Source organism: Pundamilia nyererei, unplaced genomic scaffold (genome assembly GCF_000239375.1).
Source record: "Pundamilia nyererei isolate P.nyererei 1_Seehausen unplaced genomic scaffold, PunNye1.0 scaffold00184, whole genome shotgun sequence".
In the NCBI taxonomy this organism is placed as follows: domain Eukaryota; kingdom Metazoa; phylum Chordata; class Actinopteri; order Cichliformes; family Cichlidae; genus Pundamilia; species Pundamilia nyererei.
This window is the reverse complement of record NW_005187585.1, coordinates 1,029,534-1,055,127: the sequence shown is the minus strand read 5'-3', so window position 1 is coordinate 1,055,127 and position 25,594 is coordinate 1,029,534. Positions and strand designations below refer to the sequence as shown.

Here is a 25,594-nt window from a genome sequence, read left to right as displayed (position 1 = left end):
TCAACACCAATGTTAGCAAGCTAGCTTACAGTAGTGAATTTTGATCAGGCATTGTTACATGTTATAACATTAGTTGTTGATTATGCATTTTAACTTGTCTTCTTCAGTGTACCACAAATTCTATTAGGTGCATGGTCAGAGATTCAACAAATGCTAAAATGCTAAGCTTGGCAATGAAAATGTTTTTGAAATTTCTGTATTCTGCCGTTGTGCAGCTAAACCCAACCAAGCTAACATGTTCACAGCCCGGTAGGAAGAATTCAAATAGGTTAAAAGTTTAAAGTTATGCTGTGTTAAGTTTGTGGCCACGTTTAGGGACCTGTGGGTGCTAGCTAGGCTGCTAACTAGATGCTAGGTACTGCCTCGGGTAATCCAAGTCACTGAACTGGCCCTCTTGAACATGAAAGTGGTGTTAGTACCCTGAATCTAGAGCATTTTGGTGGAAACACAAAATCATATGTCCTACTGTACCTAACTGTAAAAGAAGTCTTTTTTTCTATTTTATTTTCTTATTCTTTTTTTTGGTAATGATGCAGTGGAAACTACAGCACTTTCTCTCTCTTAAAGCATCAGGGCTTGTTTTGATATGACTTCCTCCCACTACTTAATCTTACTCTTTTTTTCCACAGCTGAAAACGGGAAATAAAACAGTCGTCTAAAGACAATCACAGTATTTCTTTTTATAAAACACAAGTGTGACATGAGCTAAATGCCCCCTCATATCATCAACCTTCCAGTTTTCTTGCACCAGTGCCAACACTGGTCAACACCAATGTTAGCAAGCTAGCTTACAGTAGTGAATTTTGATCAGGCATTGTTACATGTTATGACATTAGTTGTTGATTATGCATTTTAACTTGTCTTCTTCAGTGTACTACAAATTCTATTATGTGCATGGTCAGAGATTCATAAAAGATGAGTGGTACCAGAGGTGTACTACAAAGCCAGATGAATGGCTTAGTGAATATTTCATGCTTTTAAAATGTTTTTCAGACTCACCTGTTCTTAATTCAGCTATTCACTCTGACTGCATAATTTGCCAGACAAATATTTTTTCAATCTAAGCTCAATTTTTCAGTTCCAAACAGATCTGACCAACCAGACCAATGTGTTTGGCAACAAGTGCACTGTAGCTCAAAAAGTAAATAGTAAAATAACACTGCTTTACCCCAGACACAGAGCTAGACACTGCTCTGGGTCTGAAATTGTTTTCCTGACTCCTCAGATGCATTTCCAACTCTGCTAGCAACTCTCAAACTGCCCCACTGACATCCTGAAATATGAATGAAGGCAGTTGCGATACAGCTTCAACTGTGGGATCAAACCGTGAAATCTCAGTTTCCTCCCTTTCTTCTTGTTTGGAAACACCAGCTTATCGTGGCTTGGTGTCGACAATTTTGTTTACAATTTTCTTTTTGGGGATGAATGTTGCACAAAAATGCAATACGTCAAGTATTTACATACGTTAAGTGTCTGCATCCGGAAAAATGTGAATTTCATGTCATTTTTTTGCATCGTGCTTTGTGTGTGAAAGCCTTTAAAGTCAGTTTCCTGTATCACAAAACCGTCTCTCTTTTTACCTGGATAAATCACCATGGTAACTTGCTGAACACATAACCTACTCTGGAGCAGGCTGTGTTTTGAGTTTCCGCTCAAAATTGCCTGGATCATCGCATTTTGATTAATTCCTTTAAGTGCATTATAGATTGTCTGCCGGGGAAATTCATATGTGTAAATGTTTAGCCATACCTTACTAAAAACCACTGCCTGAAGCACAAACTGTTTTGCATTGCCACATAAATGCACTGTGGTCATGCGAAAAATGTATAAATGGTGATTCAAATATTTTACACCAGAACACAGAACGTGTACTGTGATCTTTTTTCTGCAAACAAACTGAAGATATTTCCAAGTCTCCTTTACGCTGTGGGACAGTAACTTTTAATGAGACATATAAACAGCAGAACACAGAACGCATTCAGCTTTAAATCATTAACTTGAATTAATATGATCGTTTTACTGCTCTGCGTGATAAATACCAAGATTAATGATTTTCTGCAGCGTTGCACTTCTTATGTTCTTATATATAGATATTGAATTTTAATCATCATCATCATCTGATAAGATCTCTGAAGTAAGCGTCACTCATGGGGATCATTTTGTGTAGGAGAAGAGTCATATGACCTGTGAAACTCCCCTTTTTCTATTAGCATTTTCTGAGCCTGAAGCCAGATTTAACAAAGAGAGATGATAACCAGCGTCGTGATATCCTTTATCTCTGACTGGGGCTTTAGGTTTTGTCGAGTGAGCTAACACAGACCGTGCTGTGGTGCCATACTTTGCAGAACTCTGAAATCTCCAGGCTTATTTAGAAAGTAAGCAGGAAAGGGAGGGGTGAATACAAAAATAATAATAGGAAGAAGAAGAGGGTGAAAAGCTTCCCTCAATGATGAGTGCCACCACTCTCTTCTGATGTTCAATGGGAAACAAATGGGCTGACTTTGCAAAATGGGCTTCCATGAAAAGGCCATGAAGTGAGAGCCTGCCTTTGATCCAGTGCCTCTACTGGCAGAAAGCCTCCCAGTCTGGGCTTCTTCAGACAGACCAGTCTGACGAGAGAGAGTCTCTCCTGTTTCAAAGAGAGTCGCGCTGCATATCCTCTTTTGCACAAATTTTCCTGTGACTATCAAAAGGCCCTAAATACACTGCTCATATGAGCACAGTGCCAGCGAGGCTGAGAAACACTCACGAGGGCAAATTACTCCGAGCATTATGTTAAACAGTGTCATAACTGACTGTAGGAGGTACCGTTCATATTGACAGAATTCTGACAATGTAGAGACACGAGTACATTGCCAGTTTACCCTTTCTGGTAGATGTTTCCATGGCAACCATGGCTCTCTTTTAATGAAACACGAATCCAGCAGGGGACTGAAACGGAGAGACAATATGGCCACTGGCATTTGAAAATTTTAGCAAGAAATAATGTGTGTGTGTGTGTGTGTGTGTGTGTGTGCGCGTTTCTTGGCAGTAAATAATATGTAATCAATCAGATGGTCAATCAGAGCTCGAGGCAGGACAGTCTCAAGTTGGTGCTAGGCTGTTGCGTCAGAGTTATTTTAAAGCTGTCTGGCTGTCTGCCTCTGTAAACCTGTCATGGAAGAATTAAAATAAATGGATGGGTATGGAAAATGTACCTCATGTGACAAATGAAAACCACAAATGAAGAAACATGGACTTCCTAAAGAGAAAGAACATAAGATTACAGTTAGCTCAAGTGTAATACAGTCCAGTGTGGTGGATTTGCGATATGCATGTTTTCATTTAAGTGCTCTGATTTCATCCTAAATGAAATCACAAAAAAGTTACAAAGTGTAAAATCTCAAAACACATTACTGTGGATCATCTTTGTGCTTCAAGCAGACAATGCTGACACAATCTGAAACCACAAGTATTTTTCAATTCTTCTTGAAAAATATTTCTCATACGGACACACACACACACACACACACAGCCATCACAAACTGATATAGCAGATGCGTGGTATAACAGGCATCTGCTTTGGGGCCACATTTTCTCTTATTACTTTCTCCTATTATTGCCTTAATAGTTACCGTGCAACCACACTCATGGTACACATTAGGGTTTTTTTTCCAGGGCTTACTGTTGCTTAAGAGATGGCAGAGTTGGTTTGTTTGTTTGATCAGCCTGCCACTTTGGTTCACAGTCAAGTATCTCTGGCTATTAGCTGTAGATTTCTGGTTATTGCTAAGAAGTCTGTTGTTGGAATAGACAACGTCTGGAGATGATGACTCTTCAGTGATGCATGATTCATTTGGAACTGTAATCTATTCAGTTTAATTCCTCTCTAGGAGCACCATCGGCTAAGAGTTTGCTCACCACCAGAATTCCGGAATTCGCATGATAAGGTGGGGCCAGGTTTCACAATGAACTCACCCGAAACTCTGGCTGATTGGGACCCACACCCAGTTTCACACCTTGGCTCAGGCGATTAGAGGATCATCAGGGGGTCCTTTTGTCCCTCTGTGGGGGGTCACTCCCACTAGGTTTATATCTGGGACTCTCCACCATTTGACCTTAGAACTGAAGAAGCTTCTCGGATGAGAGGTGAAACGTCTTCAAGGTACTTAAAGAAGTCCAGACGCTTTTCTTTGCAAGCTCCTTTGACTACGATGACCTGGATGACTGAGAACCTTCACAGACAGATTCATGAAGTATATATCTCTGTATCTCTGTCCCATCTGGCCTGTCAAACCAAAGTGTTTTGGGGACTCACTGGCTCCACCCTTAGTGCTTTTTTCAGATTATACTTCCACAGTCAGTAACATGACATAGCCCATCTGTAGCTGGAATAGCAACAACTATAAGCAAGCCAACAAGATGGGGGACATCATGATTTCAGGTTCATTGAATTTAAAAGGAGATTTTAGACTATGCCATTGGTATACTACAGTAGGAGCTGCTAAGGTTTGATAGACTACAGTGTCTAGTGCTAATAAAAGCCACCAAAAACTTATGAATGAATCATTATGGCTCAGCACACTTGAGTAACCTCTTTGTGACTAGGAAAAAGCAGAGGTTCCCTGGTGTTTGCACTGAATTTTTTCACATTCAGTGACCAATAGCAAGTAGTTGTGGTAGTTGTTCGGCCTCTGGACGACCACTTTCTATTACAAGGGGATTGCACAAGCTGCCTGGTGGAACAATCCTGCTCTGACTGCAGTTACTCTCAGACAGTTTGGCGAAGGTTTGCAAATAATTGCCATCTAATTTATAAATGCAGACAGATTGCCAACACATCATAGTTAATCTGTGTGCTGATGAGTGTAACATGTCTACAGTGTGTCTCTCTGCAATAGAGAACTTGACTCAGCTGTTGGTTGCTCATATTCTGCTTATATTCCTGTATAAAATTGCTGTCCTGCAGCAACACCGTCACTATTTCTGATCTTTTTCAGATCTACGAGGTTCTAGCTGGACTCTATATGTAAGCAAATTTCTGTTTAATATCAGTGTTTTTGTATGTACGCAGCAATAGATTTGCGATCAAAGGAAACAGATTTATGATTTTCCCTGATTTATCACAGTGAATCACCATTTTATTACAGATTGCACGTAGTTGCCAGCCTGACCCCATCCAAATGCAAAGTTATAGCAGACTGACTCTGTTTCTTTGCAGTTGCTTTGAGGACAGCAACTTACAGTGAGTGGTGACAGGCCGGGTCCCCGCCTTTGAAGTAACATTTCAAAGGCAGCGACAACCCATGTTCAGAGCACGCTAGTTTTGGGCGTGTCGTCGTCTCCAACCACTGTTTTTCCTACTGTGACTGTAGCATCACCAGTACAGTAGCCAGAAAACCATAACAACATAGATCTGCTTTGGTTGTTGACTTTTACTTTCCTGTAACCCTACTTGAGCTGCTCCACTGCTATGATGGGTGCAGATGTCAAAGGTCATGCTATTGCAGTTTTTTGATATTTTACTTTGATGACTTAGAGTCATGTTGCATTTCCTTTGACACACAGAGTAGCCGATTTCTTTAATTATTGTTTTGTTTAGTTTTTAAGAGCTAATTCTCATTTCTAAAGACTAGCTACCCTTAAGAGGGAAGTAAAAAATAGACCCTATAAATAAAAGTTTTAATAACTTCTTAAAGAAAAACAATTGAGGGGGGATTTCTCTAAAAGTTATCAGTACTATAAAAAAGTTTTTGCAGTTCCTGCTGATGGTGATGTACAATGACTCAACTAGGCCCGTGCATGAGGATGTGATAATTAAAACACCATTACACCCTGAGGCTACTTTATACTGGCTGTTAACACATTTGTCAAAAGCTGCTGGAAATTGAATGTATACAGATCTTTATTTTAAATTATAATTTAAATTCTTGCATGCTGCTCGATAATCTGTCTGTTCAGGCTTTGTTCTCTTTTAACATAAATCTAAGATAGATGAACACGGCTCGCCTTAAGGGTTTTTGAACTGTGAAAAAAAATTGACAGATGAGCAGCAGGTTGCATGTGAAAAAACCTCAAGAACCGCAGCTTCAGTGTATTTTTAGCTTGATGTTTGTCAGTATTCACTCATTTACATCCATCTTAATAACTTAATTCTCTCTAGCTCTTCTTAATGTTATTAAGCTCACAGATGTCATGGAGATTATTATGACGAAATATTTTTTCCTCGCAAATTTGCAAGATCTCATAAAGATCTGTCTGGGCTGCATGTAAAATGTTTTCCATCCTGATCGAGGGCAGAAATGAGATTGGGGTTGATGAGACTATTATGATTCATTTGCTATATCCCACAACACCTGCAAGGAACAGCCTGTGATCTGTGATGCACACACACACACACACGCACTGAAAACAATATTACAGAGAGAAAGACACAGTCTCTCTACAGTAACAAACACACACACAGTCACACAGACAGTGACTTTGCTTCTTGCAGAGGTGCCGAAATGATTTGTTGCAGGTACTGATTAGCCTACCAAGCAGCTGTGTGCGTGCTACCCTTCCTTTAATACCCTCCCATCTCACTGTGATCAGCACCATAAGGCCCCAAGAGGTCGCATCAGTCAAGCTGAGACAGATACTCTTATTTTGATCGTGTCACTCTCTTGCATCACTGACACACAGCTGACTGTTGACATGCAGAAACTGCACTGCGCAGCTGAAACTCTGCACACACTGCCTGTTTGAACACAGTTTCTTTCTCAGCCCTTTTTCTTTCAAACATTGAACAGTGATTGTTCAGCGTGTTTGTTGATTGCTTCTAGCAAAGCAATACAAGCTGAAGCATCTCAGTATGAAATGTATTAGCCACTTTTGCCCAAAGGCAGAGCAACTGAACATAATGAAAAGACTAGACGCTGAAGATAAAGATCAAATCACTGTATTAGGTGTTACTGCGCCCTCTCCTGACCAATGTTAGTGTTACATAATTGCAACAAGAGATGCCTTTTTTTTTCTTTTTGTGGCTGTCGAAGGGCAGTTTTATCACCCACTCAGAACAATCTCGAGACTAACGATGCCTTATAGATCATAAAGTCACACATGTTAGATCTATTGAAAAGCACCATAATGCACCGTTTACTGGAGTAAGTGAATCATCTCTTGCTTGTTTTGCAATTAGACAAAAGAGATCTGGTTACTTTGGTGTTATCAGACTTGCATTGGTTGTCTGTGGATTATAAAATGGCACTGTTTGTGACGACATGACTTCCTGATACTGTTTATCTGCTGTACATAGTTGGGGTTTTTTTTCAAGCCTGACAGCGTGCTGAAATATGACAAGTCTTTGCCTTATAGCTCTTTGGGAATCACCTTGTTGGTGCAAAAATACTATTTCATGCCTGTCAAACTGTGTTATCGTTTGCATTTTTCAGAGATTCACAAAAGAAAAGAGAACAATGAGTGAAAAAGAAGTGTCCAAAGAAAAGCATTCAAAGACTTTCAGAAGGTCTGGAAAACTATTCCTCAAGAGCACTTTAAAAATTACAAAAAATTTGGCTTTTTGGAAGAAATAATATTTAAAGAAATAAAGGCTCGCTGAAGACTTTTGCACAGAACAGTAGGGGAGTTAGCTGTTGTGTCATTGTTTGGAATTAAAGTGTGTGGGTGCAGAGGAACTCTGGGAAAATGCCTGGTTTTCTCTCGCTTTTTTTCATGTGCAATAAAAATTTTAATGAACTTACTTCTCAGAGTTGGAGTAGACTTAGAATGCATCGCTTTCTTCTACTTATTCTCTGTGTAATAACTTGTATTTACATTCCCCTTTGCTTCCATTGGACTTTGCCTTTGCTTTTGCTTTTGTTTTTTTGTAATAAAAGGACAAATTTGAAATCCTTTTTCATTTTCTGTGTTCTTAAATGACAAACGCACATTTATACCACATTTAATAAATTATTAATCGTGTGATTAGTTCAATTTAGGTGTAAGATATTTAAAAAAGGAGAATGAGAAAAATGTGGGGTCAAATAAAAAAAATACAAAAACAAAAAACTGTGAACTAAATATGCATGACATGCAGACAAAATGATGAGACGACAACACACATTTGTGACACAATAATCTACATTTATTTCAGTGTTAGCAGGTTTAAATGTACATTTCATATCATGCATACAGTTTGAGTACAAATACAATCTTTGCGTATATCAAAATATAAAGGCTAGCTTTGTGTCGTTATAAGATCATACAAATTAAGTATACAAAAGTACAGGTACAGCTAAAGGTTCGGGTCTCGGAGGGTTTGACAGCTGCTTCTCTGCCTGGGTAAGAACCTCATGTGGAGATGATCAGCCTCTACAGGCTGCTGGGAAAGGTTGTTGGTTTGTGTGAGGCAGTCCAGGGTCGGGCCCTCGTGACAACAAACAGAGTACTGAGACAGCAGTGTCACCAAAATGGATTTCATCATCAGCATGGCGATGTGCTTGCCAATGCACGAGCGAGGGCCTGAACCGAACGGCTGAAAGTAGCGCCGAGGAACCTGGAGGCAGAACAAGAGGACCGATGAGAAAAAAAGTAAAAGGAAAGATGTATTTTCAAGAACACGAAGCTCAGATGATCTGTGTGGGTGTGGCTTCATCAGGCTGGACTGAAAGAGTCTGATTGACGTGTTTCTAATTGCTGACTGGTGCAACTGGAACAAGTGCCAGACAAGAACAAATAAGTGTGACATCATCTTTTTCAACCAAGTTCCACCTCTTTCTAACCAGGAGAAAAAGTAAAGCAATGAAAGCACTACTCACATTCTTTTCAAAGTTTTCCAGATTAAATTGATTGCCTTTGAGGAAAAACTCGGTGCGGTGCATTCGGCCTGTGTTCAGAATGATGTTTGTGCCCTTCGGTATCCTGTAGCCTTCTATGATGTCATCAGACAGGGCTCGACGCATGGTGCATTCCACCACTGGGTGGAAGCGCAAGGATTCATTGATGAAGCTCTCAAGCACCTGCAGCTTGTGAAGATCCTGGTTCTGAAGCTGTCTCTCACCTGTAGCAGCAACAGACTGTTGTGAATTCAAGTTTTTCAGCCTGGAGCAAATGCAGTGAAATGCAATACTCCTGAGTTAATGAAGGTTATTGTGGCCAGGTTTTGTGGTTTTGGTGATATAGTTGGACTTATTCTTTTAAATGGGGTGTGTAAGCGTAATAGTAAGAGCTGTCAGTGTAGAGTGAAACAGTGCCAAGTGTCAAAATGTATCTTTGATGTGCAGCAAATCAGTTGTAATTGCATTTTTTCTTAACTGCTGCAGCCTCTTACCCACAACAGCGTCTATCTCCTGTAGCAGCTGCAGCTCCACGTGCGGGTTTTGTTTGAGGAGCAGAAGCATGAAGAAGAGACTGAGGGACAGAGTGTCCGGAGCTGCGATCACCATCTCCAGCACGCACTGCGTCACATCGTCAGCAGACAGCTCGCCGTGGTTCTGAAAACACAGTTGAATGCAAATATGCTGTCTGACCTTACTTGGTAGGCGGAAAAGAAATCCAGCATTTCACATGCAAAGAGGAACTGCTGAGACAGCTTGAAAATGAAAAAACACAAGTACCACAAGGGAAAGGTTTTACTTTAAATGAAAGTATATTTGCAGAAGGAGAATACTTCGTAGACTGACTTGTGCAAATATGAGCTCTGCCGTGAAGTTGATGTCGTCCAGCTTATCTGCCTGCTCCATATTTTTCCTCTTTTGATCTACAAGATGTTTAATGGCATCGTGTAACTCCTGGCTGTGAGATAACAGATAACACATATTTAAAAAGATGAAACTAAAGGTGGGCTTATGTATGAGACTGAGCGACTCACGCTGCTGTCTTGTGCCTGTGGTGAATCCAGCCGAACTTGAAGTAGATGTCAGGTTTGATAAGCACATCCTGCCATGTGTGAAAATACTTTAGAATCTTCAGCAGCAGCTCTTTCTCTGGATGCAAGGTAACATAAATATATTAGCATGCTAAAATCGTTCCCATATCTTTTTGATCCACTTCTGGAGACAAGAAATTCTTTATGTACAGCTTGCATGATAACGCAAGTAACATATTCATGCATCCTATTCACCATTGACAGGTACGTTCAGGAAGAGTCTGTTAGAGATGTCCACCACGGTGCAGCGTATCAAACTGAGGATATCAACGAGTCCCAGGGTGTCCAGGTGGTCCAGGTGAGCCTTTGTGGAAGAGATGCAAACATCCACCGTCTGCTGCAAATTTGGGCCTGACAGAGCTGACAACATGAGATGGTTTTATGATTTAGTTTAGACAAATATTTGCTGTTTAAAAATCACATTTGAATAGCTGACTTTCTTTGTTTTGAAGTTCATGAAAGAGTTCCAGTTTTACCTTTAGCAAAATAGGTGCGTATCTTTTTCCACAGAGTTACGTTGTTGTTGAATATGATGCCTCTCTCGTTCATGCCGATGCAGCTGAGTCCCTGAATGCTTCCAAATCGTGAATTGTAGTTTCCGTTCTTCAGCACATGGTGCACTGCTGAAGCTCTGGTTTAAAAAAAAAACAAAAACAATGACAAAAAATCCACTGCAGCTTTTCATTTTACTTCTTGACTGGCTTGTTTGGTAGCATCAGCACTGACAGATTGAATGCAACTAACCTGCTTAGTATGAGCGTCTCTTCTCCGTTGATCCAGACTCTAACAATGTCTCCATACTTGTTATTGTAGTAGTTGCTGGCTGTGCCTATGCCAGTCCATATAAATCTCAGATATGACAGAAGTGGGCCCAAACCCAAACAGAAAGAAGGACCTGTTGTATTAAAAAAGCAGAAAATATATTTCAGCTCTCACAACATTCTGTTGTAAAAACAAATAAACTCCTAATTAGAGCAACCTGAACCAACCTGGCGCAATTTTCTTGTCCGTGTGACTCCAGGCAACCAACAGCAGACAGACGAGCAGTATCAGCGTTCTGGTTGCCATTGATATTCCATGCGATTGGATGGCATTTGAGGTCACGGACAGATCTGCCACCACGGCGTCTAAGCCTACAGGACCCATCGCCTGTTCACAAGTAGAGATCAGATCCACGAGAAGGGTGATGATGTAGAGCAGCCTGCACAGACCTGAAGGGTCCGAATGCTCACATCTGCCTTTTTATAGGCGGTCTGAGCTGGTTACGTGCCAGGTCAGGGTAATGCAAAAGCCACAACACTGCAGGAAAAAGGTAAACAATACTGTGGCAACCTTGAGGGATTGGGTTTGTGCTTGTGCCCTTGGGTTTACAGGACCTAGTTCAGCGGTTGCATGTTGGCAAATATGAGCTCATATTTGGCATTTTGTTGATGAGAAGGTTTTCACCTCCTTTAAACTTTAAAAGAAGTTGCTTTGCCTGTGAGAACTTGAGAACATCAGTGTTATTTGCTCTAGCTGCCTATTAAAAATCAGCTTTTCAATAAATGCACATTTTTCATCTGTTTTTATTAAACAAGCGAGACAAGGGAATGGATTAAATGTTAATATTGACATATGTAATTGCATTTGAATTATATTCTTCATTACATTGATTCTAGATTTATGTTCAAAAGCTGACTTGGATTTTAGGTGATACATTTTCATTCAAAATCAGAGCTATTTGTTTTAATCAGAGCTGCTATGTATTCATATTGTACTCACACATGTGATCATATTACAGTAAAGTCTAAAAAATAGGAAAATGCTATCCATTTAATCCTGGCTTGCTGTGTTTTAATTTATTTGGCGTTGCTCTCAGATCCAGTGAAGCTAGGAAATAAGTTACACATAATACCAGTGTTAAATGCAGATACCATATTGTATTTGTTTATTTGTTTATCAGATGAATAAATGAAGATGATATGCTCTATGTACTACAGTAAAGCTAGACTGATCTGTTCATCTCCAGCCCCCAGACAGTTTGAAGAAAGAGTGGATAGCTGTAGCTAATGGAGAGACTGGTGGAAGAATTTTCCTCGCCAGAAAACAAAGTGGAGAAAAAAAAAGAGGTCATCAGTATTAAAGCTGGTCTGTGAACTAAAAACATGGAACAACTCGGTGAATATTGACATTATCTGTGACTTTTAGCCACTTTCAGTTCTCCGCTGAGCATTATAAATTCTAAAAATCCTCAACATAACCCATGCTGTCTGCTCTTGTGCCTGCCTTTGTTTCCTTGGCTCATTCTGCATAAAGAACCCTGCAAACTCACCGCCCACACTCCAGTCCAAGAATGCGCACACTTCAAATGACTGACTGTGTGCTGTGCCCCTGCCTCGATAACGATGCCCTGTGTGATGGCGTAGACCTAGATTGTTCTGCATGATTAAGCGGCGACAGCCCCCTTTGTTTCTCCTAAAAAGTAGAAGTGTGCGTAACCTCGTCTCTGGGCTTTGAGTTGTGGTCAACCGCATCTTTATCACTAGTATATGTTTACGGAGTTATTCAGAAACGAGCTGTTGAAAAGGTTTTTGAAATGTCAGAATATGTGTTATATGTAGGATTATATTATTACATCACATATTTAGATAAACATAAAAAAATTAAGTACACCCTCTTTCAGCTCTAATGCTTTACATACTGCACAAGGGTTACACACAATTTACACAACCTATAATTTATCACCATCCACAGTCATTGCAGGAGTGGACGTCCCAGCAAATTCAGACTGTGCAGTGCTCAGAAAAACTGAAAACCTCAGCTAGCATCTTAAACATCAAAGTTCAAGACAGTACAATTAGAAATAGACTGAAAAGGTATGGCTAGTTGTTTTGTCCACAGGTGAAAGGCTGTTCTCTCTGAAAGATCACGGGCACATCTAGAACAGTCTCCCTGAAAGAGAGATGTCCTCAAACCTCAATGAACTCAAACACTGCTTTAAAAAAAGAGTGTGCTGATTTATACCACGTGTTGTTGTTCTTCTGAGGTTATATTTAAATAGCCTGCTAAAATCATATATATTTTTTTAATCACGTCCTGATGTAAAACCTCAGAAGTTAAAGAGGGTGAAGTTTCACTTTCAAACTAACAGAACAGAAGGAGAGACTGATGATTTTGACCAGCAGCGAAAGAAAGCAGACTCTCAGCTTTGTGCTGCCCGAGCAACCTTGGGGAATTTATCACATGATTCACATTTAAAGCAGCACTGGAGAGTTGGTCATGAGATATGATAACACTGTGAAGCTGAACTTGCCTTCCCCACCAGCTCCGCCGCTGCACATTACAAGCTACATGCAACAGAGAGTGTTGCCTTTACTGTTTGACATTACACGCTGAACTCCACTTTATTCTTTTCTGTTGACACTATGAGAGGACTTACCTGCAGTACAAGTAATCCCTCACTTTTATTTCTGTAGTAGTCCTAATAAATTTTAAATTTCTGAGCAGGAAGAAGTGGGAGGATGGATGAAGTCTTCAGGAAGGCTGGCCATCTGTCTGTCCTTGGGCAGGAGTCCGAATTCGAACATGGACCTGTGGGAAGAACAGAGATAAAGCTGCTTTCCCAGCAGCTGCAGCTTAGGAAGGAGAAAAGGCTACAGGTGGGAATGTCAAAATATAGATTTAGTATGAAATAATTGATAAGCCTTTGCAAAAAAATATATCTGGAATGAAAATAAAATAAAATAAAATAAAATAAAATAAAAAAAATAAAATAAAATAAAATAAAATAAAATAAAATAAAATAAAATAAAATAAAAACTCATATGTACATGTCTGGCTGGAGCAGTTCAAGCTGTCCAACCACTGGCCATCAGTGACCCACACCCTCGGACCACAGTGCACACACTACAGGGTGAGCTCAGGGCTTGAATCTATGTTGCTTGGCTGATTTCTTCCTCTACCTCCTCCTATGCTGAACCCATGTGTGTGTGTTTGTGTAAAAGGGCTTTAACGCGGCTGCAAGAGCATGTAGGTCAGCTACATGAAGTGAGCAGTGCTCTAAAACACCACAGATGCCAATTAACTTACTCATTAAAGCACTATTAAGGTAGTCACATCTTTGTTTAAGCCAAAGCAGGCTGTACCAGCTACCTTTTGCAGGGAGAAAAGCTTCAAATGCCTTAATTTCTTTTCTGCTGAATTGTCACCTTTCCAGTTAAATGTCATTTTTCAGTTCTAAATCAAAGCTGTGGAAATGGGCCATTGTTGCGCCTGGTGAATGGAAGCTGTGAGGATGTGACAAGGACGAGAGCCGGGGGGAGAAATTCAAGGATACAGGAGGTGGGGGAAAAGGAGAGAACTCAGTGGAGCTATAGTGGTAATATGTAATGATATAGGCCTAACAACAACAACAACAACAATAATAATAATAATGTAATTGTGTAATAATGTAAATGTACTAGTGAACAGTTGTTTTTTTTCTGGTGTATTCGTGCTTTCTTGTAATGTGTTTGAGTCCTCTTGTGTGTTCATCATATATGTGCGCGTGCATGTGTGTGTGTGAGAGAGAGATGTCAGTCTGCCCACGGCGGTGCAGTAGAATGGGTTCAGATGAATATAAATCAGGTGACTGAACAGGCGGGGGTTTCTCCCCAGACAAGCTCAGAAGATTGTGTAATGCCCACTCCTACATCACTGGTTTGCATGTACACACACACACACACACACACACACACACTCACACACTCACACACATACATAACCCCATCTCCACTTGGTGAACAGCCACTGTATTTACCAGTCTGCCTTCAGACAGACCACCAGTGTTGAGCTCAGATACTGAAGCTGACTAGATTTTATTTAGAGATTTCAAACAAGCTGAACGGGAGCTTAAATTTCCGCTAAAGTCTTCCTGTCTCTTGGATTAGTTTGAATTTTAGATGTTTTGATTTTTGTTGGGAGCACCTTGTTCCATGAGGTCATAGAGCTAACACATCCTCTGTGCTGTTTCACTGTTCTTTCATTCTCTTTGAATGCTGAGGTCAGTGGTTGACCCCCAGAAGAGAGGAGGTGAAGTGGTGACAATGTGGATTCCCACACCCAGCATGACTCTCCCTCAGCGGATGGTGCTGTATGGGACGTGTGTCGTGGCACTGATGAACTCTATAGGCCTTCTGGTGCTCTTGGTCCAGCAGAATCAGCAGTGTGCCAGGCTGGAGCAGACAGAGGCACGGCTGATGGAGGTGGAGCAGAGCTCTGTGGTGGAGTTTCTTCAAGAGGTGCCCAGAGGAGCAGCAGGGCTGCGGGCGAGCGTGGGGGAACAGCCACAATATCAGTACCAATACTCCAGGAACAAGAGGAGCAAAGAAGAGGAAAAGGAGCTACAGCAGGAGCTGCAGGAGATTCGCCAGGAGGAGGGAAAGGAGATCAGTGAGCAGGAGGCCAGCCAGGAGGTCGGAGAGGAAACCGAGAAGAGGACGAAGCACGAGAAGCACAAGCAGCGGCACAGCCAGCACTACCACAAGGCGCAGGTGCAGGACGACATGATGATGATGATGACATACTCCATGGTCCCGGTGAGTCTAGATCCTTGAATGAGAGAGAGAGAGAGAAGGCAAGCCAGGACATTTAGAGCAGCTCAGCCTGCTTCCTTGTTTTGTGATTGCTTAATAATGCTGTCGCTAATGGTTCACTGGACTAATGGCTGAAAGTCGTAACGCTCATGGAGCCTGACAATCTGAAGGCTCCAGATCCTGTTTGTGGTAATATGATTACAGGAATTTTAGTTTAGATGTCCTAATAAAACTCCAACAGAATATTTCCATTTATCAAACTACTTTTTTGTAAACACACTTGAATTTTAATTTTGTACCATTTTAAGCTTCTACTCAGCTACATTTCACAGAAAAACTGTAGTTATTTAACATACTGAGATTCTGCATTCAAATCATGCTCGTCTTATTGAACATGACTTACTCTAGTCACTGCCACAAAGTAAATATTATTACATATCAAATAATAATAATAATAATAATAATATTCCTCGCAGATAATTATGTATATATCTTAAATATTATTCTATAGATACTGACTTAAAAGCTCTATACAAAAGAATTTCAACCAATGTGAATGACTGAATTTGAGCCAATGAATGTTAATGTAACTTAAAAAAGGAAACATTCCTGACATTCTCAGTAACATTGAACAGTCTGATTTCTTTGGAAACACTCTGTGAAACTCATTAACTAGCTTCTGATGACTCAGAGGGTAACGGCAAGGGTTTGGGGGCGTTATGTGTAGCTGGCGGATTTCAAGATGCATAATGGATGAAGTTAGAGCCACAAATTCAACTGTGAGACAACAGCAAATCAGATTTCAAGCTAGCACTTCAGTCAGTGCAGTCCCCTTTTGCTCTGAACATGAACCCTTTACCCTTCTGCAATCAAAGCCTAGACGAGTAAAACTAGTCAGTAGTTTTTGAACTACAAAACAGAAACTGGATGTTCTATTCTAGAGACTATCATATAAAAAGACTGGAGTTAGATTTACCCCATACATCCAAAGAAAGCGACATTTAATCTTCCTTTAGAGCACCTTGCCTCAGTGCTTCTTTTTCTCCACTTCCCTACAGAGCAAAAGTGTGCAGCAGTCAGAGTTATTCTACCTGCACTTTAAAAAGGTGATGCCCGCCTTGCATGAACTAGGGTCAGCATCAACAAGCTCTTAATCTCCATGCAATATTTTAGCTCCTCTTGCTCTTTTCTCTATAATAACCAAGCTCAGAGTCAAATGTAAAACAATTAATACTCAGACTGTAGTAACATTTCTCATCTACCAAAATGATCAGTCAGTTTAATGTGTATGTCAGGCTCATGTTCTGGCCTGTGCACAGAATGCTGACTCATACCTACTGAGTGTGAACACCACACAATTAACACGATGCTAACTGCAGTTTCCTTAATGGCCGCTGGTGTCTTTTAACATGAAGGGGTTTCTGAAGTCTACACAGATAATCTTTAACTGGCACGTTAAAAGGTGCAGGGTTTTTATTTTTAATAGAGTAATTTCAGGTAAAGTATGCTGCTAAATTTACTGCATTAATATTTTTTCTATTTCCTCTTTTACTTCAGATCAAAGTGCTGATTGATATTTGCAACAGCACCAGGGGAGTCTGCATAGCTGGTATGTTTTACTCGTATGAATCATGTGATCATGTTCAGAATATTACTTTTAAAAAATTCTCTAACATTTCTAAACTTTCGTTCACAGGCCCTCCAGGTCCGCCGGGTAAGTCAACCCACAATTCCTAATCCAAATTTAAAACCTGCTGTAGGGTATGTCTCCTTTGTGGTTTAGTGACCCATATTCTTGATAAGTCTTTTTTTAATGTTTATTCTTTTGTTGAGTCCACAGTAAAGATTTTTTTGTGTTACTCTAGGTTTGCCTGGTGCAGATGGCCTGCCTGGACACAATGGGACTGATGGCATCCCAGGACTGAATGGACTTCCTGGGGCTGATGGGAAAAGAGGAAGAAAAGGTAAGGAATTAGTGCTTTCACTCGGCATCCATCCTTATTTTGTCCTCAGGCAATCTTGGCCATTTAAGCATAGAAGTACTGGCACAATGTAAAAGTCAAAAGGTTGAGTATAACCTGCAGAGAAAAGTATTAAAATAGCAAAAAAGAAGAAACAGCCACTTAAACTCCTTGGCATGCACACACACACACACACACACACGCACAGACTTCTTTCTGTCCATGTATCACAATGCAAGCAGAATTTATTCACATTTTTGCTTCATGAATGAGTGAAGAGTTTGAAACAGCTTTCTTCCCTTGCCGATATTATTCATCTCTGTGGTTTTGGGCTTCAGCTGAATGAACTGGAAAACTGTCTTCCAGTATTCTCCCACTTCACTCTGCTCTCCTCCACAGTGGATGGCATGATTCATGCCAGCAATTCAATGGGACAATTCATTTCAACAATGGGGCAAAGTGTATTGAGGTTACGAATACAATGTTCTAGCTATTTTGCACGGTGTTCTCCGCAGGGCCACCAGGTGAGAAAGGAGAACCAGGAGAAAGAGGGGAGCGAGGAGAGCCGGGCCCACCCGGAGAGAAGATCCAACCATCCAATGATGCCATTATTGAGGGTGAGTAGAACTTTATTGACTTGAACCATTTTGCAGATGACCTGAAATAAAAATAAATTTAAATGGATAACATTTAGACATTCTCTCCATTTGAGCAGGTCCACCTGGGCCTCCAGGACCACCTGGGCCTATGGGTCCTCCTGGCCCGCCGGGGCCTCAGGGGCCTCCCAGAGTAGGGCACCGCAGAGCTCACCTCCAAGCTTCTCATAATCAGGGTGAGAGATCAGTCATAGTTTGCAGGTGACATTTGTGTTCCTAAAAACAGTTGTTGACAAAATAATTTTCAATGCAATCAAAGCTCTCGGGAAGAAGGTTCAAATTCTCTCTCTTTTTTTAAATTCAAAGACCCCCCCCCTCCCCATAAAGTGTCTAATTGAAACCTTCTGACAAACTAGTCCATCAATGACATGACTAAAACAGGATGAAACTGCTTCTAACAGGGCTACATGCCATTCCAAATGATGAAACCTCACCTGTAAAGGAGACAGAAAAAGTACACGAGAAGACTGCCAAAAGGAACGGTACGTTTCCACAGGAGGCTGTGTTCATGTGCAGTCATGTGACCTGTGAGTAAATCCCCTGAGATTTTTTGTTTTTCCCCACAGACTGCCTGATTAAGTCTCTGATCAACCCCAGAAATGTGACAAAGATGAAAACCACATTTGGCACATGGATGAAGGACACCGCTCAGCTGAACGATGAGCGAATATGGGTGGCGGATCACTTTTCTGGTAGGCTGGTTACAGAGTGTCGCGCATGTGCTCCTGTCCCCACTTTTATAATCTCCACGTCTTTTAGCAGTAAAGATTTTGCTTGTTCTTCCCCAGGTCGCATGCTGAAGGAGTACAAAAGCATTTCCTTCTTCCAGAAGAACAGCAGCGACACCATAGACGTTATAAAGTACTATCAAGGCTGCGGCCACATCGTTCACAATGGCTTCTTTTATTATCATGCTGCTGGCACTCCCAGCATTGCCAAGTAAGCCTTAAAGCCACTCGATGCACATCAAGGTGATTTTTTATGACTTCCGCATCCTTCATTTAGCAGCTTCCTGCTTGTGTGTTCACAGATTTGACTTCAGCACCAAAAGGCTTCAGACTCTCACTATTGAAAACTCTTTGTACAACAACCTCGCCTACCTGCTCCCCAACTCTAAGACCTACTTCAAGCTGGCAGCAGATGAGAACGGCCTGTGGCTGATCTTTGCATCCAATGTTGACGAGAGCATCATGGTGGCCCAGCTGGACCAGAAGACCTTCTCCGTCACATCCTACGTGAACACCACCTATCCTCGCATCAAAGCCGGCAACGCCTTCATCGCCTGTGGCGTCCTGTATGTCACCGACACCAAAGACACCAGAGTCACCTTTGCGTTTGACCTGCTGAAGGGAAAGCCGGTCAATGTGACCTTTGACCTGAGGTCTGCTGGTGAAGTGCTGGCAATGCTCTCCTACAGCCCAAAGGACAGACACCTGTATGTTTGGGACCACAGCTACGTCAGGCTGTATGTGGTCCACTTCATCTCTGATGAGTGAGAAACATGATGTCCGAACACGACTGTTACAGTAAATACTGAGAGCAAAACGCCTGCAGACTTTCATCTATTCACTGCATCTGAAAACTGATAACACAAGAGTGGCATACAGTGTGTGTGTCGCTGTTTTAAATATATTGTCCCGTGTTACTTTTGTGTTAAGTGAAATTGTAATTGACCGTCAAACTATTTCACTAAAGTAAATATGGTTTTGGTTAACAAGACGTTTGCGCTGTTGCCTCACAGCTAGAAGGTCCTGGGTTTGAATCCGCCACCTGGCCAGAGCCTTTCTGTATGGAATTTGCATGTTTCTCCCGTGTAGTCCAGCTTCCTCCCACAGTCCAAAGACATCCAGTTAGTGGGGTGAGCTCAACTGGCAATTATAAATTGCCCATAGGTGTGAATGTTTGTCTGACTATCTGTTAGCCCTGCAGCGACTGCTGACCTGTCCAGGGTGTGTCCATCCTTTCGCAGAAGAAAATGTATGAATGGATGGATGAAGGAAGTGCTGTATTTACTGTACATGGAGTTTTCAAAGGACACAAGATTTACTAATAGTGTGAAAACTTATCATTTTGTATAAGCTGGCAGTTTATGCCAATCAAACCTATAACTCAACTTTTGTTGCCATTTGCGTTTTTGCATGGTGGGTCACCACTGCTTGATTTTTATACAGATGTAACTCGTGATGTCCCTTCCCCCTCTTTTTGTACATATAGACAAACCTGCCTTTGTAAGGAAGCAGCACAGCTGTCTGGCTGCAAAGGATAATAAAAATTAAAATTAAAAAAAAGGAGGAAAAAAAAGCGCCAAATCATCCTGATGAAATAAAAAGAATTTATTCACTTTACAAAAGGTAAAACTGACCATGACCTGTTCTCTTACACACCTTCAGGCTCAAGTACCCTAATAGGCCTCTACTCATAATAACGGCTTCTTTTCGACTGTTTGATGTGCACGTACGCACATGAATGCGCACACACGCACGCGCGCACACACACACACACGCGACACCAGTGGGACCATTGGGGAAACACTTAAGATGCATACAGTACACACAGAGGGCAGAAAGAGAGGGAGAGAAACACAAATCTCTTTAATAAATACCATACATACACTTAACAAAAGTTACAACTAATCCAACTGGTATGATACAAACCAAAAATAAAGAAATGCCTTCATGTTTGTACAAGGTTGTTGTGATAGTTCATATATATATATATTTATATAATAAAACTATTTCTATAGTTTTCTATAGTCTACTAGTACAACTAAATGTTGTACTAGTAGGCCAAATAAAGCCAGACATTCATTTGTATATAATCGTTTCCTCTTTAATAACCTATTTATTTGAAATAAACTTTTAGTGTCTCCAGAATTTGAGTGCAAATATCTATTCCTTATGGATGAAACAGTAAAAACAACTAGTGAGGTAAACACACTTACATACAGCAGACTGTTGCACATCTCCCAGTCAGATTACAGTAAAACCCCTTACATTCCTAAAATAAAAGGCAATAAGATAAATCGTTTTAGAAAGGAATGGTCAACCAAATGAACACAAACATAAATAACTTAAATAAGAAAATCAACTCAATTAAAAAAAACAAACAAATAAAATAAAATCTTTGTGATAAAACCAGAAGTGAACCTTTGTGTTTCTGCTCTGGGGTGAGTGGGTGGGTGGATCTTTAGCGTTGTACCAGACAGATGGAAACACTGAAATCACAGTCACAGGAGTAAAACACACCGTCTTCCAAACAGGAATGTTCTAGCAGTGAGTCTGCCGCACAAACAGGCATTTGAGGGCAGGTGGGCGCGCAGACGTACAGATGGCAGACACAGCAGAGTGAACACGCACGCAGAGGGCCAAACTGGAGCGGGCTGAACCCAAACCATTATAGGCCAAGTGAGTGATGGGCAGCCAGTGGAAAAAGAGAAGGGGGGGGGATACAGACAGGTGTCACTATCAGGACCAAATGCACCATCAACTCTTCCACGGAGCTGAGAAAGCTGGGCAAATAAAAGGCAGGAGGGTGGGGGGCAAAAACCATCGAAACAAAATGCAGATTCCAACAACTCGATTCACACTGGAAACCACTGACTTAATAACAAACCACGGTGCTGGTTACAGTAGATGCTAAGAGATTTCAGCTGTGGGCACAAAATGACGACAGTTACACACTTTTAAAATTTTTGCTTGAGCACTTTTACAGAGCACTATCAATAGACCTGTGATTGCACCGCATAACGAGAACAGGACATGCATAGCTTCCCTATGGACACACTCTAAGAGTAGAGATTCTTCGATAAAATTACAATAAAACTAGCTTTAAAATCAAGTATGATACCATTTGCTTGTAACTTTGTTTTCAGCCTTTGGGAAAATAAAATGTTTGCAGCTCCGTTTTTAATCGTTCTGGATACGGCCAACAGTAAACTCATGAACACCGTTCATGCTGAAAGTTGCCAACAGCGTGGTAATCTTTTGACTAACTCTTCCCCCAGCAGCGTTTCTATTAATGCCTACAGAGTGTTACAGAAGCATTTCGGTTTTTTCCTCCACTTTCTGACCCTTTCCTCTTAGGACCCTCAGAATTACAAAAAGCATTACAGGGCGTCAACCAAGCTGCTGGGGATATTGTAGCGGTCTGGGAGGACCCTCATCTTTAGGGTGCCGTCTGCTCCGCAGGTGAAGATTCGGTTTCCGGGTCGCGTCTCCACCTGCATGACACCTGCGCCGATGTTCCGGAAGATGGACTGCTTGGCGTGCTCTATGCTAAAAGAGTGCATGAGCCCGTGGCCGGCTAGCTTCCACACCTGGGTACAAAGGAAGAGAGAGCGAGAACAGAGTATATAATTAGTTTCTCTTCCCAGGGTTTTCTGGATGGAAAAAAAACAAACAAACCCAAACAGATCATTTTTTAAATAATGAAACTGGAGAAATTAAAAACTATTTGGCTGGGGACACCACTTGTTTGGCATTTGTGATCAATTAGCATTTTTCCATGTTGTTTCTACAAAGAGACAAATGTGCTTTAAGGATCCCAAAAAGGTGGTTGCTGGAGGTTGATGGCAGTAGCAGGAAAAGAGAAAGAGGTTGGACATGGGTATAGAGTGCTAATCTGTGTTTGCTTTTGTTTCTAGCAGGTTGACGCAGTTGCCGGTAGTTTGCATACCTTGACTTGTCTGTAAACACTCGCCAAGCAGAAGTGAAATGATTGAAAGTCTGATGCAAACAAAAAACAGACACCGTCTGCACCCTTTCAAATGTGTTAGTTACAGTGATCAGGCACAAATTTTACTTTGAAGGTGAACAGCTTTAATTTCTGGTTTCCTTAAATGTTTTTACATTTCACAACATGTAGAGTAAATGGTGAGTATTTCCAGACAAGTTGGTGTCTTCCATGAAAACTACAGGTGATCACAGCAATTTTTATTAGCCAATCAACTAAGTCAGAATACAGAGAACACATTTATCAGTAATAAAAATAATTCTCAAATATTTCAGGACAGTAATTTCAACCAGTACTCCATGTGATTGTGCCAAACATTAACACACTGCTGCTTTGACTGTCACTGATAAATCCGAAGTCAGATTTGAATATATAACATACAGTAGTCTGTGTTTTAGTTAGTTCAGCCAAAGTCATAACAAACTATTTTTAGTGACAAGAAGAACAAGGCTTCCTGCAGCAGACAGTATGGCACCCACAGAGGCTTTATCATCAAATCAGTCTGAGTTTACATTAAAAGATTAAAGAATCTGAGTTGATTAAAAGCAGCATGAAAGACTCACTTCTCTAAATCTTTTGCCTTTAACATTTTCTTGTTCCTGCTTATAACATCTATAACAAGAACGCAGTCATCCCGGCAGTGCAGTGTTGACCTTTGGACCGTATCACCTCTGTGTTTTAAGTCTTTGATCTCATCACCTTATACTGGAATACTTAATAAACAAACCACAACAGCAAAGCCTGAAAAACTAGACCTGGAATCTTAAATCCAGGGACAAAAGTGTTGTTTGAAGGCTAGAGAGCTGCACCAAATACTCCTCCAGTTTATGGATAAAAAAAACAAACTTGGAATGAATATAAAAGAATTCTCAGTAGTTTTGATGCTGAATGCTTTACACAGTGCTTATGTTTAATAACATTCACTGACACAAAAGGATATTATTCCTCAGCACACAATGTGAGCGTGTATCAGCAAGGAAGTGAGTGAGAGAAAGAGCATGCGTCACCTTCATGTTGCCCTCTGCAGAGCCAGTGACGAAGAAGTCCTCAAAGGCATCCAATGCGAGGGCCTTGATGGCTGAATCATGGGCCTGGAAAGTGTGGAGCAGCTGCCGCTGTCGGATGTCAAACACACACACAAAGCCTTTTCTGCCTCCAGTAATCAGCAGCTGCTGTTTAGGAGCATACTGAAGCACAGTGGCCCCGTTCTCATGGCAGGGAAAAGCTGAAGGGGGAGGTAGGAAGTAAAAGTGGATAAACTTGAAATATAGGGAAAAAGAAAATCACTGAAACTCACTTATTAGAATAAATATGGATTTCTCACCATGCACCATAGTATTGTTAGGTGAAATCAGAGTGTCCCACAGGCAAACATTTCTATAAATAACATAAAGCAAAATATTATGCAGCTGGAAAAAATAAACAAAAAGAAAGAGAGCAGTGTTTGATTAGTCGTCCAAATCTGACCTGTTATCATTGGACTGTCCGGCCGTGGCGATGAGACTGGAGGATGTGATGAAAGCAAAATCCCCGCAGGTCTTAGTGTGGCATTGCCAACTCTGAGAGCAAGAACAGGAAAATAAAAGCACATTTTCATTTGAATTATACAGACCACTCATATTGTGTGTGTGCTGCGACTGTGAATAAGGAGGTGGGAGGGAACCTTACCAGGTACGGTTTAGGGTTGGACGATGTCTGGTTAACCTGCCAGAGACTGAGGAAGCCCTCTCCATCGGCGACTCCACACTACAAGAATGTTTCAGAGGAATCAGAACAATGGCACCGTACACACAAAACACAGTTGCTACTTTGTGTGTGTACCTTGTTGCCCTGGGAGTTGAAATAGAGACGGGTGACTCGAGCGTTGCCTGCTTGTCTGAAGCAAATGAGTTGCTGAGGTCTGTTCCATTCAAACATCCTCACGCTACCATCCTGAGCCCCAGTCATGTCTGATACACAGCCCCACACACACACAAACCAGGAAAAGAAAGGGAGAGAGATGGTGGGAAAAGAACAGGAATACAAAGCAGGAGAAGCTATATAATTTACTTATACATGGTAAACATGTATACTGGTGAATCCTCTCAAAGTAGCACTCACAGTACTGATATATGGGATGGGATGTCATTCTCTTCACATTGTTTAGATTCCTCTTCATAATCTGAAAGACATCAATATAAACATACATTTATCTTGTAATTAGCTTAAATTAATTGGGCAAACAATTAAGTTAACTATCTGAAAACGTCAGGCGTGAAGATCAGCCTAGTGAGTGGTTGACGACCCCCTGAGCAATAACTGTTGCCCGTTTGGGTTCCACTCTTCACAGTGTCACTACCACTTAGCGTGCATTTAGCAAGTTTTTGCAGACAAATTGGTTTACACATTAATCAAAGGCGACCATATCAATCTGCTACCAGCCAAAGCAATCGCAAACAGCTATTCAGTGCAGCGCCGATCATCAGTGGTCATCAAGCAGTCTTTAGGCATTTTTAAGTGGAGCCTTGGGCTAACCTAAGCAGTAACGTGATTGGATGATGGGCTGACTGAGGCACCGTCTATGTGCGCAAGAGTTTAAATCCCTTTTATCGAATCTTCTTCTCAGACACACATGACACTCGTTCAGGTGTGCACTCGTTCAGACTTATACGTGACTATGGTAAATTACACACCAACACATCACTTCAAACATCAAGCAAATTTCTGCAGATCGCCTCAATATTCAGAGCTTCCAGCTCTTTTCGTTAAAACTCATTCCTGCACTTTCATGACTTCTTCAGCATCAACAATATCTTTAAAGTATTTTAC

General features: G+C 41.1%; 3 protein-coding genes across 5 annotated transcripts in view; 1 reads left to right on the top strand and 2 right to left on the bottom strand.

The window, feature by feature from the left end:
* Positions 1–8,113: 8,113 nt before the first annotated feature.
* cyp19a1a (cytochrome P450, family 19, subfamily A, polypeptide 1a) lies at positions 8,114–12,309 on the bottom strand. The gene is made up of 10 exons (XM_013914289.1): positions 12,198–12,309; positions 10,876–11,097; positions 10,631–10,781; positions 10,363–10,517; positions 10,082–10,246; positions 9,830–9,944; positions 9,642–9,753; positions 9,290–9,452; positions 8,778–9,019; positions 8,114–8,515 (listed from the first exon to the last, which is right to left on the bottom strand). The coding sequence occupies exons 1-10, from the start codon at positions 12,307–12,309 to the stop codon at positions 8,255–8,257; spliced, it is 1,698 nt and encodes a 565-aa protein (XP_013769743.1). The 3' UTR covers positions 8,114–8,254.
* A 2,362-nt stretch (positions 12,310–14,671) lies between these two features.
* On the top strand, positions 14,672–20,367 carry gldn (gliomedin). The gene is made up of 10 exons (XM_005746872.1): positions 14,672–15,441; positions 16,996–17,047; positions 17,135–17,152; positions 17,304–17,402; positions 17,915–18,016; positions 18,115–18,231; positions 18,457–18,537; positions 18,622–18,747; positions 18,844–18,994; positions 19,086–20,367. The coding sequence occupies exons 1-10, from the start codon at positions 14,899–14,901 to the stop codon at positions 19,549–19,551; spliced, it is 1,755 nt and encodes a 584-aa protein (XP_005746929.1). The 5' UTR covers positions 14,672–14,898; the 3' UTR covers positions 19,552–20,367.
* A 6-nt stretch (positions 20,368–20,373) lies between these two features.
* The window catches only part of dmxl2 (Dmx-like 2), a 43,786-nt gene continuing 38,565 nt past the window's right edge, over positions 20,374–25,594 (bottom strand). For all 3 annotated transcript variants that reach the window (XM_005746869.1, XM_005746870.1, XM_013914290.1), the window contains 7 exons: positions 24,887–24,947; positions 24,608–24,735; positions 24,455–24,532; positions 24,254–24,345; positions 24,111–24,163; positions 23,794–24,011; positions 20,374–22,370 (listed from right to left, as the gene is read on the bottom strand). In XM_005746869.1, coding sequence (XP_005746926.1) covers positions 22,161–22,370; positions 23,794–24,011; positions 24,111–24,163; positions 24,254–24,345; positions 24,455–24,532; positions 24,608–24,735; positions 24,887–24,947 — 840 coding nt within the window. In that variant the 3' untranslated portion in view covers positions 20,374–22,160. The remainder of the gene's footprint in view (positions 22,371–23,793; positions 24,012–24,110; positions 24,164–24,253; positions 24,346–24,454; positions 24,533–24,607; positions 24,736–24,886; positions 24,948–25,594) is intronic.